At 61.5% G+C, this 14,048-nt stretch overlaps 1 protein-coding gene across 2 annotated transcripts in view; it reads right to left on the reverse strand.

Annotated features, from left to right (window-relative positions):
• The window catches only part of NOTCH1 (notch receptor 1), a 41,075-nt gene extending 27,457 nt beyond the window's left edge, over positions 1-13,618 (reverse strand). For both annotated transcript variants that reach the window (XM_080561441.1, XM_080561440.1), the window contains exons 1-2: positions 13,334-13,618; positions 11,596-11,677 (exon numbers count right to left, since the gene is read on the reverse strand). In XM_080561441.1, coding sequence (XP_080417567.1) covers positions 11,596-11,677; positions 13,334-13,391 — 140 coding nt within the window. In that variant the 5' untranslated portion in view covers positions 13,392-13,618. The remainder of the gene's footprint in view (positions 1-11,595; positions 11,678-13,333) is intronic.
• Between the last annotated feature and the right edge of the window lie 430 nt (positions 13,619-14,048).

The raw sequence follows: 14,048 nt of genomic DNA on the forward strand, positions 1-14,048 counted from the left end.
ATCAAAACATCTCCGAAGGGCCATTAGAAACTGGCTTCAACCTGGCCGAGCTCCGTGGCTGCTCAGGAGCCTCCTGGATGTCCCCGCTCCCAACCCTACAAACACCAGCGCTTCTCCGCCCTGAGCAGCAGCTGAGAAATGTTTCTGTTCACCGCTAACCCGCTGGGGGAGCATCCAACACCCCCGCCACGACCCACCCCGGGCTTTTGGAAGGTGGCGGCGATGCACCACGAGCTTCCCGGCACAAGGAGCGAGGTGGGCTGACGGCCTCACAGCTCCCTCCATCCCCATCCCCAAGGGACCAGGGCTGTCACCTACGTGCCAGGCAGGACAGGGGACGGTGATCCAGTCCCCATCCCCGCGGACGGGGATGCTGAGTGCTTTCCTTGCAGGCACGAGCACGCTGATTTACCCCGCCCGAGTGCCTGCAGCTCCTGCCTGTCCCCGGGACTTTGTGTTTTGGGGCCGAGGCAGAGGCTGCGGGGGGGGGGGATTGCCACCACGTCGGGCTGCTCCATGCTGTCCCCGAGCACAGGTTGCTGCGTGGAGGAGGCTCGGTTATAACACACCAGGCTCCCGACCCAGCCATCTCCAGCACGATTCGCAGGCGGCGCAAAGGGCGATGCAGAAGGGCCTCGGCTGAGGGCAGACAGCAAATCCCCTGGGACGGCCCGGGAATGGGAACAGCGGCCCCAAACTCCCAACCCGCTCCCAGCGCCGAGCCCAGGCCAAATCTGGATCTGCTCAGCGCGGGCACGTGCGTTTGTTGTGTCTGCTGGACGTCCTCCGTGAGCCATGGACCAGCAGCGCTCCAGCAGGGCTCCAAAAAAAAAAAGCCACGCCACGCCGCTCCCTGCGGTGCGAGCCGCACGCCGGGCTCCCAGAGCAGGGCTGGGGGCGGGGGGGAAGGAGGGATAAGGGGGGGACGCCCCTCCTGCCCCCCCCCCGTGCATCTCAGCCCGCTGCCGCCCCTTTGTCCGCAGCGCGCGGGCTTTTTCCCCAGCCCGCCAGCAACAGGTTCCATCCCCGGCGCGCTCCCTCCGCAGCAATGCGGGCACTGAAAGCATCCCGAGGCAGATGTTCCTGCGACCTTTAACCCCCGCCTAATTCAAGGGGTTTTGCTGTTTTCCTTTCCGCGCTAAGCTGCCATCTGCCACCCCCCCCGGCGCAGATGACACCCGGGCGCTGCCGCGGCCCTTCCCCGCCCCAGGCACGCTCGCTCCCCGCGGCTTTGTTCCAATTCGGGACGCGCCGGCCCCGCACGGTGCTGCCCTGAGCCTTGGCGGGGCCCTAAGGGTCCGGGTGCTCATCACCCCCAAGGACTGGGACCAGGCTGGAGGTAAAACCCACCCCGGGGCTTAAAACGCACAAAACAAACTGGAGCACGGCCCCCCAGACGCACGCGGGGGCTGTCCCCGTGTCCCCGTCCCGCGGGCAGCCCCAGCAGGGAGGGGACGGAGGCTGTGGGGCCCCGCGTCCAGGCAGCCCCTTATCTGCGCTGCCATCGCGTAACCTCTTCCTCGCCCTCATCTGCTGGAAGCATAACCGGCCGCGGTTGTTCTCCCCAAGGTACAAGCACCGTGGGAAAGCCGAGGAGGGACGGCTCGGGTCTTTACTCGAGCCCCGTTTCGGGGCGATCGGGCTCACGGGGCCGGGTGAGCCCCCCGCTGGGGCTGAGCGAACGCTGCCAGGATGGAAATACCTCGAGGACAGGGACAGCGGAGCCCAGGAGTGCTTCAGCGAGCACCCAGGGGTGGCCTCGTGTGGGAAGGGGGGCCAGAAAGCACCGGCAGGACCTCGCGCGGTGCAGAGGGTCCCCACCGAGGGACCTGCGGAGCTGAACGGGAAGCACGGCCGCCTGCCGCTGCACGTTCCCGTATGCAAACAGGGCAAGCCCAGCAGGTGCAGGCCCTGCGTGCTAAGCCCCTCCTGCCCCACCAGGCACCTGCGCGGAGGAGTCACTCTCCCAGTCGTGCCAGCGCCTTCTCGCCCGGCGCAGCCCGGCAGCAGCTCCCCGACTGCTCCCCAGGTTCCGGCCCTCGCCCCGAGATCCGCTGCCACCACCGGGGACCCTCGTCCCCCGACAGCTCCCCCCCGGGGGGATACGTCACCGTGCCGCAGAGGGAGGGGACGTGTTTCCACCTTTCTCCTGGTTTTATTTGCACGCTACTGGCTAAAGGAGGAAATCCTCCTGCCTCCCCACCGGCCCCTCCGGCACGGAGCATCACCGGGAGCCGTGTGGGCGCAGGGCCGGCCACGGGACAGCTCCCCAGCAGCCTCACCCTCGGGAACGCCCCGCCGAGCTCCCCGCAGGGCGAGGGGAAGGAAAACCTCTCCCGCCGGCAAAGCGGAGCCCCACGTCCCGCGTCAGCTCCCACCTCACCCTCAGCTGCTGCCCCGGCACCGCCGCATGGCTCGGGGCCCCGCAGCACCACGCGGCGGGCAGAAGGTAGGCGCAGGGAGATCGGGAACGTCGGGGATGCCGAGCTGAGCTCTCAGCAGCACGGAGGAGGCAGGGGATGGCTCCCTTCGCCCACGCGACCCCTCGGCGTCCACCCCCTGCCAGCAAGCGGGCACGGCCGGGCTGACGGCGCCTCTCCTGCCGCTCGCCCCGCGGTTCCTGGCACACGCAGCCGGGAGGAAAGAAAAGGCTGCGCCGCGCTCCCAGGAGAGCCCAGGCAGAGCCGCCCGGCTCCTCCTCGCCCGCGTGGGACGCGACGTGCCGCGGCACCGAAAAGCGGCGCTGGGCTGAACCGGCGGTTTCTTTACAAAGTCCCATCCAGGTCTTGCTTTATTAAATGTGCCGGGACACCAGTCTGGGAAAAAAAAAAAAAAAAAAACAGAGTTTCACCTAGGGAGGGTGGTTGGCAAAGCAGCGGGTTCCTTCGAGTGACATCAGGTTAATAAAGCAAGAGCCGATCTACGGTCTTGTTTAATTAAAAAAAAGCACGCTGCAATCCAAAGTCTTTGATGTGTTTTTTTTTTTTTTTTGTTCCAGTTCATTTTTGACCTAGCCCAAGCCATCTAATTGGGATTTTAAGACCCAGACTTTCATCTGGAGAGAAACTCAAGGAATTCCCAAAGCTGGATACGCTCACGGACAGGAGCGGGGAGAGACGTGCCAGAGCCGCTGTTCCTCCTACCAGCACGGAGCAGAGAGAAGGAAAAAAAAAAAAATTATACGGCTTTGTTTCTTCAGCAGACATTAGTCAGGACAGTTTGGGAATCAACGTTCCCATTGTAATGAAAAACAATATAATCCCATTACTAAGCGCAGTGGCCAGGCTATTCACCCCGAGTGGCGAGCAGCTACCTGGGAAGGAGCTGCTTTTCAATGGAGCTTCATTCACAATACACATGAAAGATGGCTGAGGAAGAGACCAAGACACAACTCGCTTCATTCCCACCCTCAACAATGGGTACTAGGAACTTGTTTTGTTTTTTTTTTCCCCCCAGCTGACGCTTTTTATATCCTCTGCCGGTGTAAATCCGCACAACCCGATTGTTTGCGGGGCTGCGCTGCCCTAAGAGCTCGGGTCTCCGCCGCGTCCAGCCGCTCGTCTCGGGCCGCAGAGCTCCTTCAGCATCTGGGAGGAAACGCTCCCCCTGCCTGCGCCGGTTCCTCAATTTCTTTCCCTATACAAAACACTTTCTTCTTTAACCCAGCACAGAGGAAAGTCTGAACTAGGGGGACCCGGGCATCCCCACATCCCCGGGGCAACCCCGAGCCCGAGGCCACCCTGCATCCCCTGTCCCTTGGGGAGATGAAAGCCCTGGCGCTCGTGGCAGTGCCGGTGTCACCGCCGTGCTCAGCGATGACGAACGAACTCTGTTACTTTTTTTTTTCCCCCCTCCCCAGCCAAGTTTCGGCTAAACACTGAGCCGCCCGATCTCCCCGTATATGGAGAACTCCCCCAGGAACACACGCGAGCCCTCCGTCCCGCTCCTCCGCTCCTGGAAATAAAACCTGCGATTAGGATCTGAACAGCTACCGAGAGTTTAAACAACCTATATTTAGCTCCGATATTTATAAATAGGAGGAGAGGAGGGGGTTTTACAGAGCCCAGCAGTGCCCCTACAGCGCGAAAACCCGCTGAAAGCCAAAGCCACCGGGCTGGGGCTGTTTTGGGGAGGTGCAGCAGGCAGACAGACAGACGGGAGGCAAAGAGGAGGACGGCCGGACAGTGACGGGTGCAGCCCACCACCAAACTCACACTTTGCTTTCTCTCCGCAAGCAAAGCTCCCCAAAAACAGCCAGCAGCAGCAAACCCCTCGCCCCTCGAAGCAACGCCGCAGGGGCTCGAAGCCCGCCCGAGCAGACGGGCATTCCCCGAGCCCGGCGTTGCTGCCGCCGCCGGGTTTAACCAAGGAAACAGCAAGGAGGGAGGGAAGGCGCTGCCTCCGACACCTTTTGCCGGCAGAAATCCCTGTGTCAACATGAAGCCCCATTGAGCCCCGGGGGACAATAGGGGCGGCGCTGCCCTCCGGCCGGCGCCCGCATTCCTGCCCGGCGTCCCCTAGAAACCCCCTTTCACCAGGAGCAGCGGGCCCTGTGAAAGGGCCGTCTGTCGCCCTGCCTTTTGACTCCGAGGCCTGTGTCTAACATTTTAATAGGGGCCGGGGGCTGGGGAAAGGCCCCCCTGCTCGCGGGCCGTCCCCCCGCGGGGTCACTCTCCCAGCCCGCACGGGTGCGCGGGGCTCTCCGCGCCGAGGGGCGCGAGCTGGCGGCGCTGGGCATGCCTCTGTCGGCAGCCACGCTCCTCCACCGGCCCAGGAGCGGTCGTTCAGTGCTTTAGCTGCCCGCAAATATCTTCAGGAGGGGCTTTTTGGGGGTTCCTCCGTGAAGGACGCTCCAGCCAGGCAGCAGAGGGGACTCGCACAGCCGCCAGTTGCTAATTCCCACCTTGACATCGATCACCTCCGGGAACACCCAACTCGCGCGCAGCGATGCCAGCGGGGAGTATAAATTCCAGGAGGTCCCCATCGCCCTGCCGGCATCTCCTGGCAAGGGACAGAGCGGTCAGGGAAGCACGGAGCCCCCCCGCTCTCCTGCTTCTCCCCCGGGAACAGCCGTAGGTGGACACGGAGCACCACGGCGCGCCAGGCGCCGAGCAGCCGGCAAGGCTCAGCCCTGCGGCCCCAGCCCACGCAACAGCCCGGGCCTGATCCTGCACAGCCCCGGTGGCCCAAGCAAAGCCTGGCACCGCTGCCCGTGGCCACGCCGACTTTCACCCGAGCCCAAAGCCCGAGGCTCCGCAGCCCCGCGCTCCTCCCGGCTCCCAGCCCACCGCCACCTGGCCGCTCGCCCGCAGCGAGCCCCGTCTATTAAGTAAGGGCGACGTTATAGCGTCATTAAAACTTAATAAATCCATTTCCCATATAAATACCATTAAATTCAGATTTTGGGGAAGGGAATTAGGATGAAAACTTGTTAAAAGAAAACGACTTAGGCGCAAATAAATTTTTGCAACTTGACTGAGCGTGAAAGTTTCCCATTAACATGCAACTCCGCTCCCTTCGCTCGAAATGTGCAAAAGCCTAATAACCACGGCCTAAACATTAACTGTTTAACCGACTTTTCCAATATTAACTCCAGGCTGCCGTGGGGGAAGGGGAGGACGTGACGGGTGAGAGCTTGAAGCAGGTGTTGATGCTGTGCGACCCAGCCCTGAGCACGCGCTGCTCGCACCTCGCCACCGCGATGCTCCCAGCAGCAGTGCCCAGACACACGAGCGTGCCGGGGGGAGCTGCGAGCACTGCACGAACCCGTGCAGGATGCTGCTCGGTCACGGGGAGCCCCCCCTGAGCCCCACGCAGGGGCTTCGGTCGTGGTCACGATCCTGCACCGCTCCCGCTGAGCACCTCGGGTGCCCAGTTCGCCTCTGCTAGCCGCGTTCGTGTGCTGGGGGGGTGCGTCGTGCACAGAGACGGGCCCTGACGCTCAGATAGGCGAGAGCAAACGGGGGAAACTGAGGCACGCAGCAGCACCCAGCATAGGAAACCCTCCGGGGTGAGCCCACCTGCTGGACATGCGCTGGAGCTGTCCACGGAGACCCCGCCACGGGTCCAGCTGCTGCCGTGCACCTCTAAAGGAGAGCAGACCCCAGGCGAGGTGTGCCCATATAAACGGGCACCACCGCAGCTCAGCGCCCCCGCCAGCTGGAGCAGCACCCAGCAGCTCCACCAGCGAGCCTCGCAGGCGCCCAAGCAAAGAGCCAGGCGTCACCAGGCGGCCATCTCTCACTGCCTTCATCCGGTGCCTCTGAGACCTGCTGGGGTGCTGCGAAGACTTCCCAACATCGCGCCCTACAGATGCGCACAGAGCCTCTGCTCCTGCAAGCCCCAGCGCACGAGTAGCACTTCTGCCACCTACACCACATGCTGCTTACCAGCAGTTTTGGCTGAGGCAAACAGCAGCAGTCCTGCCCCAGACCAAAGATGAGCTCAGCCCTGGCCTGGTGAGGACCCAACACAGCGCCCACGGCTGGGGGTCCTTGGGATGGGGGCAACAAGGATCTGCTGCTGCCAAAACCCACTGAGGACAGCCCCGAGGAGCCTGGTGCTGCAGGATGGAGCACCCCAAGGAGCTACTTGCCACCCCATTGCGGACAAACAAGGTTCGTGTTTATCCTCTCTTATCACCACTTTGTGTTCGTAACCTGGCTGCAGGACAGGAATTGCATGAAGGATGGTAAAACCGCAGTCATCCCCCAGCAGGGACAGACAGACGGACAGGGACAGCCAGGACACCGTCTCCCCACGGCACAACTGGATCAAGAAGGCACCAGGCAGCTGGGAGCATTAGGCACCTTTGGGGTTTCAGCACAGCCGCGTCCCAAGGGCATGCATCGAAACGGAAACCCCATTTGGGAAACATCTGGAATTGCCCCGTTCTGGCCTGGTGGTCTAACCCTGGTCCCAAAACAACAGGAGGCAGGAGGCCAGCCCCACAGCACCGCTCCACCCTGGAGGCAGCAGGAGCTGGGCAGCCCCCGGGGCTGGCTGGATGCAGAGCCACGCTCCTGCCCCAACGCACCCCAAACCGCACAGAGGCACCAAGAGGAGCAGCCAGACCCCACCAAAGGCAGAGAGGTGGCCGGTTGGCCCCTGTCAGAGGCAGGACGCAAGCGAGACCCCTCTGCAGGTCTCCTGGGGCTTCTAAGGGACATCCCAGAGACTCTTCCACTCCGTACCCACGTGGTCTGAAACCTTGGTGTTTGGAGATACGTTAACCGCGGAGAACTCTCCATCCAGATCCAGAGCTTACATTAACCACGGGGAACTCTCCATCCAGATCCAGAGCTTACCAGCTGGTGGTAACTGCACCCCGAGGCTACTCCCTCGTTAAAAACGCCGGTGCTCTATAAATTTCACATTCCACTCATGTACACACGCAGTTACCACTCAGGACACCAACAAACATGAGAAAAACGAGGGTCACCACGCCTCCGGGCCTGGAAAGAGCAAGTTAATTTCCAAACAATGTTATTTTAAAACTTGCTAACTGCCTACTGATTATGTTATCCAAGCTCCTAATTGGTGAATAGCTTGGTCTTGCAATCACTTATACGTGTCACCTGCACGCTACATACAATAAACCATAACGGCCCTGGAGGTGAGACCAGCGTGTGCAGCACCAGCTGGAACAAATGGGCATTTGTGACTGCAGGAGACCGCACCGGTGTGAAGACCTCATCCCCTCTGGATCCTGGGGAGCCCCCGAGCATCTTCACCTCGGGCACCGCTGGGGGCCCTACCAAGACATCTCCTCTGGTGCACGACCAGAGCCGACCCCTGCCCAAACGCAGGGCAACGCCTCCGGCCCAGAGAAATCCGTCACAGGTATCCAAGCCGTGAGAAAAAAAAAAAAGAAAAAAAAAACAGTCCAAACGGTAAAGTCCCAAGGCGAGTTATCAGCAGGCAGCGAGACCACCTGAGTCAACTGATAACCACTGCGGCGAGGAGGGACGAGGAGGGACGTAAACAGATTCTTCTCGAAAAGAGCCACACAATGTCCCCGCTGTCCCAGTGACCTCACCAGCTGAGCTCCTCGGCTCAGTTTCTCTTCCACTGGAATTCGCAACAGGTGACGCTTTTGTGTTTTTTAATCTCTCCCCTCTTACCCATTTCCACCTTGTTCTTTCCCGAGAATGAGATCAGACTTGAAACAGCCATCGAGAGTTCTCAACATGGCTGAATCACCGCTCGGCTACTTCTTTAAGAGCTTCCTCTGCTCGATTGTTCAACACTCCACCCTCTTCCTCTCCAGCGCGGAGACTGCATTTTTTCTTTGTTATTATTTCATGGAAATAACGTTGAGTTAAAGCACATGAGAAAAAAAAAAAATCAAACCAGAAGGAAACTTCCGCCCTTTACAACGAGATAACAATGACTGAGCAGTTGAATAACTTGAAGGGCACGGAGAGCTGCAGGACTCAGATCGCTCCTCTGCCTTCCTGGTTGTCTCCAGAAAGAGTTTTGAGCTGAAATAATCACCTCTTGCTGCTGTGGTCCCTCTCTGAATGCTTCTTCCAGGCGCAACCAGCCCTGGTCCACCGGCCCTGGAAGCTGGGGGTGCAGTGGGCCCGGCTCAGGACCCACCTCCCCGACTGCACTACAGCACTACGCTGATTCATAAACAGAGGAAGTACTTTAGCAAACTGACTTTTCCCCCTTTTCAGGGCAAACCTAGCGATTAATTTAACTTATTCTTTTCCGTTGCAGACTATTTTGCTTCTCCGGGCAAGAGTACGACAACCCAGACACAGCTCCTCCGACTTCAACAGGGCAATGCTGGTGGAGCAGGGTTTGAAGTTCAGCCCCCTTTCGTGCCATCTGCTTTTAACTAGTGGAGCAAGGGAGGTCCTGGGAATAAAAGTCACATGGCACAGCAATCTAAAACGAGCCCTGCTCATCTGCAGGGCTGCCAGTCAAAAACACAGTTATCCAGCAGTCTAATTAGGAGCTACCACTGGAAGTCGGAACGATTTTTTGGAAAACCTTCTCATTTCGTCTGGGAAAACGCCTCAGTCAAAGGCGAGCGCCTTTTTGGAAAGCCACAGCTCACCAGCACCGCGAAACCACACTTCAAACACCGCAGCCGCCAGCCACCGCCCCCGGTCCCGGCCGTCCCTAAGGCAGACCTTGAAGAGCTACAGGTCTGTGCCAGTGCCACGCGTGGGACACGAAGCTTTGCCACTGCTCTTACAGCCCTGGCGGAGCCTGCTGTCCCTGCCAAGGTGCAAAGCAACTCCAAAGGCGGCTTAATTAGACCGCTGCTGCCGCAAGCCCTCCAGCCGATCAAATGCTCAGTCCTCCGCGTTCAATTAAAGCTCTGTGTGCCCCCGACTGCCTGGCAAAGGGACAAGCAAGATAAGGCACCTGGGGCTTTACAAACTACCACTGTAAAATAATAAAGGCTGAGAAAGCTCCTCGTTTCGCACCGGTGACTTCCTTTCCGCCACAGAACTGATAACTGGGGTTTGGAGTTATCAGAGGCGTCTTCAAGTAACCCTGCTAGCTCTCCGCTGCGACAAGCGCCGGGACGCTCGTCCACTCGAGGAGCGTCTCCCTCGTACGCTATTTATTTCACTCCACTTTTCTAATTGGATTTGTGGGGACAGCACAATGGGGCTTTATGGCCAAACTTTGTTAAGTGCCAGGCCGAGCGGAGATGTGGCCAGCAGCCAAAATGGTGCATTTCACGCAGGCGCCAAAGGGCAGTGCCAGCTTTTCTGCGTCTGGTATCTGTGCTCTTGGCTCTGCTTTGTTTAAGAAGCTTGGAAGCAGAACTCCTCGTAAAGAGATATTCAAACAAGTGAAAAGCGGGATTTTGCAAGCTGCTATCAGACACCTTGGAAAGTTGCATCTCGTCCGGTCTGCCAGCACCTCTAAATCTGCCTCCATCGCCCACGAGATGCCACGGCATGGCACAACTGCTGTACCACGCCGTGAGCAGCTTCCTGCAGGAATAACTCGCACGTACTTGCGAAGCCATCCTGGTGTCTGCAGCCAAGGGAGAGGCGGTTGTTCACAGCTAGCAATGAAGAAGTTCTGTAGTTCTGCAAACTTAACTTTTTCTCTTAAAAAGAAACCAAAAAAAAAAAAAAAAAAAGCCACACCAGCAACCCAAGCCTACTTTGGAGGCTTCTCGTCCAAATAGAGCTTGCACACATCAGATCTAATTAGATTCCATCACCATCTGCACATGAAATGTAAATCAGGAGTTGCAGAGACTTAAGAAAAAAAGGAAAGAATGACCACAAGGAAAAGGAGGGGTGTAAGGTTGGGGAGGGGGTGGAGGGTTGGGCATTCTGGGAAGCCATACATGATTAGTCACACAGCATTAATCTGCCTCCCTTAACAATAGCTGCCGAATTTCGACCGAATCCCAGCTGTCGCTCTTTGAATGAAAGAAAACAAGATTTAGAGCGTCAAGCGTTGGTAAGGGCTTCTGTGCAAAAAAAAGTGGCGTGCATTCATTAGTGGCTCACAAAAGGACCCAGCCTTTGTCCATTAAATTGCTCATGTGCCTGATTGATTTGCTGATTTATTTTCACCAAAGGGTTGGGGGGCTCAGCTTGGAGAAGGGGGCGGGAGGTGCCCGGCTACTGGGCAGAGTAACGGCACCCAGGCAGATTTGCAAAAAAGCAACACACATTGTCAAGGAACACTGCCATTCAACAGGTCGGGATTGGAAATGCCTTCGGGTTCCTCCACCGAGAGCTTCCTATTGGGAAATTTGGGGTGGGTGGGAACGTCTCCCTGCCTGCTCTCAGCTCAGGCCGTCTTTAACAGGCAGAGGGGAAATCTGGCCGGAAAACAGAGCCTTGCCCATTCAGATTTCTTTTATGGAATAGTTTTAAAAAGGGAGCTGCAGCCTTATTCATTTCTCTTGGTTATTGTTCCCTGGGAGCCTGGAGTGAATCGGCCATCGCTGCGGTGGGTCGGTTGGTCCTTCAAAGAGTCCCAACGCTTCTCACATCCGTTTCCCCACAATCAGCTTGGAGAAGGATCCTGCCCGCGTGCCAGGACCCGCGGGTAGTGCCGGGCCGGACCGTGCCATGGCACCGGCACCGTGGGGCCGCAGGAGAGCGCGGCCCCGCTCTGCCACCTGCCCCGTGGACACACGGACGTCCGTGGGGCAGCTCCGGCAGCCAGAGCCACGCAACGCAACTTCTCTTGAACATTTATTGGAGATGTACCGGAAACCACAGCTGCCAGGGTGCCAGGGACTGAAGGGCAACGTTTTGGGGACCGGGGCGAGTAGCTGGAAGGCAGACAGCCTCCCTGCCCTCCTGACAGGCCCGCGAGCGCCGCGGGCTGGCCCTACCTCCTGCTCCATCAGCAGGGCAGCCTGCATAGGTTAACACCAGCAAAACATGGCCCTTTGCCCATGTTTTTCCACCCAGCTAGGAACAAAGACCGATCCTGCCAAACTCGCGGCGACTCCTACACAAGCAGGTTATTCTTGCCACTCAAGGAAAGAAAACGCACGCTGCCCCTATTAAATCCAGAGCCTTCAAAGCAAAGTCAACACGCGTGGCAATGCTTCGGTCGAGGGAGATGAAAATCCTCCGGCTCCTCCATACTTACTGGCACACCTCCGTCCCATTGAGAAAAGTTTCGCACTTGCCCCCGTTGAGGCAGGACTCGGCCGGCTGCGTGCATCGCAAACCTGCGAACAGAAGCAGAGCGTCAGCCACAGCGCAGGGCCCGGGGGGCTGCAGGCCCCGGCACCCCCCGGCACAGGGACGGGCTCACAGGGCTTGTGTCCACACCGGGGGGGGGGTGACGGAGGGCCTACGTGGGTCCTGGTACGGGAAGGCCGGCCTAAAAATATCCTCGGGGTGGGCTGGCGGGTAGGCGCTGCCCTCGCCTTCAGTAGGGCTGGGAGAGAAGCAGCGGGCCGGGCCCTGAGTGACAAACGCCATTTGGGAAAAACCATCCTGCCCGAGGGCCCGTGAGTTACCATCAGCTCGGTCGCGAAATGAGTGGCTCCTCGCAACTCGCTCTGAGTAAAGGTTTCATTGTCTGGCCCTCGGAGCCGAGTTCTGCGCAGTTACCACAGCAACTCGCTGAAAAGTACCAGAATCGCTTCCGATTTCCACCCCGGGCTCGCTCTTCCCCCTTTCTCTGTCCCCGCCAGCTCCTCAGGGTAACCGGCTCCGCCACGCTCGTGTGCAGCCCTCGCGGTTTCGCACCGAGCGAACGCAGCCTCGCGCCGCCGCGGCCCGAACCCAACTTCTCCCCGAGGGGCCCCGAGCCCGAGGCGCTGCCATCCCGGGGCCACCCCGCAGCCTGGGGGGCTCCCTCCCCAGCCCCCCCCCCCCCCCCCCGGGCCCTGCTTTAGGGACACAGCAGGGAGCTGGGGGTGCGCCCCGCGCCCCTACAAACTTCACCCCCGAGGGGGCAAGCTCCGGGATGGGGTCTCCTGCGGGACCCCCGTCGGGGTGTCCCCACTGATTGCGTCCCCCAAGGGCTCCCCTCACCCCCCCCAGCTCCGGTGGGGGTTTTCTGCTGCTGCTCCCCGGGGGCTCTGCAGGGCCCCGGCTCCCCCAGCCGGGTTGGGACGGGACAGGACGGGCCTTGCCCCCCATCCCTCCCCCCCCGGCCCGCCCCGCTGCCACCCCGCGGGGCCAGCCGCCGCCCCCCGACGGTCGCTCTGCACTTTTTGCGGCCAAACACCCGGAGCCGGCGCCGGGGGGGGGTGGGGGGACCCGAGGGGCACCCGGCTGACTTTCAAGAAACAGGAAACCGAGAAAAAAAAAAAAAAAAAAGATTTGCAAAACGGTCAAAAACTCTCGCGGAACAACGGGCAGGAGCGCGGCTGCTGCGCGCACCTCTGCGGAGCCCAGCCCCGTCCCGAGCTCCGGCCCCCCCGGCAGCCCGCAGCACCGAGCTCCGGCTCCCCCCCCCCGACGGCCCCGAGCCCCGCTGCCCCCCGCCACCGAGCTCCGGCTCTCCCCGACGGCCCCGAGCTCCGGCTCCCCCCGGCCCCGGGCTCCGTCCCCCCCCCGCGCCGCCGAGCTCCGGCTCCCCCCGACGGCCCCGCTCCTGGCGGTGCCCCCGGCCCCGAGCTCCGCTCCCCCCCGACGGCCCCGAGCTCCGCTCCCCTCCCTCTCTCTCCTCCGGGACACCGAGCCCCGGGCCCCCCCCCACCCCCGCCCCCCGGCACGGTTCCGTCTGCCCCGGGGATCCGGCCCCCGCTTCCCTCGACGGCCCCGAGCCTCGGTGCCCCCCCTCGGAGCCCAACCCGGTGCCCTCACCCCCGGGGCCGCCCCGCCGGGCTCCCCGGGGCTCTCGGGGCGAACTTCCTGCCCGCGGCCCTCACCTCGCGTCGGGGCGGGCAGCAGGGCCAGCAGGAGCCCGGTGGCCAGGAGCCGCTTCATCCCGCTCTGCTCCCACCGCTCACAGCCGCATAGATCCGAGGGGGGGGGGGACGGGGACGGGGACGGGAGGGGGGGAAGGCCCCCGGCCGAGCCTGGCCGGGCCGAACCGAGGCGAACCGAGCCGAGCCGGTGCTCCGGGAGCCGCAGTCACAGCGCGCCCCAGCGCCCAGCGCAGCCACTCCGAGCGCCGGCGCCTCCCGCGGCTGCTCAGCCCCGGCGGGCCGGGCCGGGCCGGGCGGAGGGCGGAGGGGGGGGCGGGACGGTGCGGGGCGGGACGGCTCGGCACGGCTCGGCTCGGCACGGCACGGGACGCCCCTCCCTGCCCGGCCCTCGGGGGAGCGGGGGGGAAGGCCGCTGGGAGCACCCTGAACGGAGAGGGGGGGTCCCAGAGTGGGGTGGGAGTGGTGGGGGGGGGGGGGTCCGGGGTTGAGTCGGGCACCCCTGTGCAGCCCCCGCCTCCCAGTGCAGCCCCGCACCCCCCAGTGCAGCCCCTCACCCCCTAACGCAGCCCCTCACCCCCCAATGCAGCCCCTCACCCCCCAATGCAGCCCCTCACCCCCGTGCAGCACCCCATATGCAGCCCCCCCCCCCCCCCGTGCAGCCCCCCTCGGTCCCCATGCAACCCCCTCCCAGGCCTTTAAACAACCTCCGGACACC

Source organism: Anser brachyrhynchus (assembly GCF_964034855.1).
Source record: "Anser brachyrhynchus genome assembly, chromosome: 19".
Lineage (NCBI taxonomy): Eukaryota > Metazoa > Chordata > Aves > Anseriformes > Anatidae > Anser > Anser brachyrhynchus.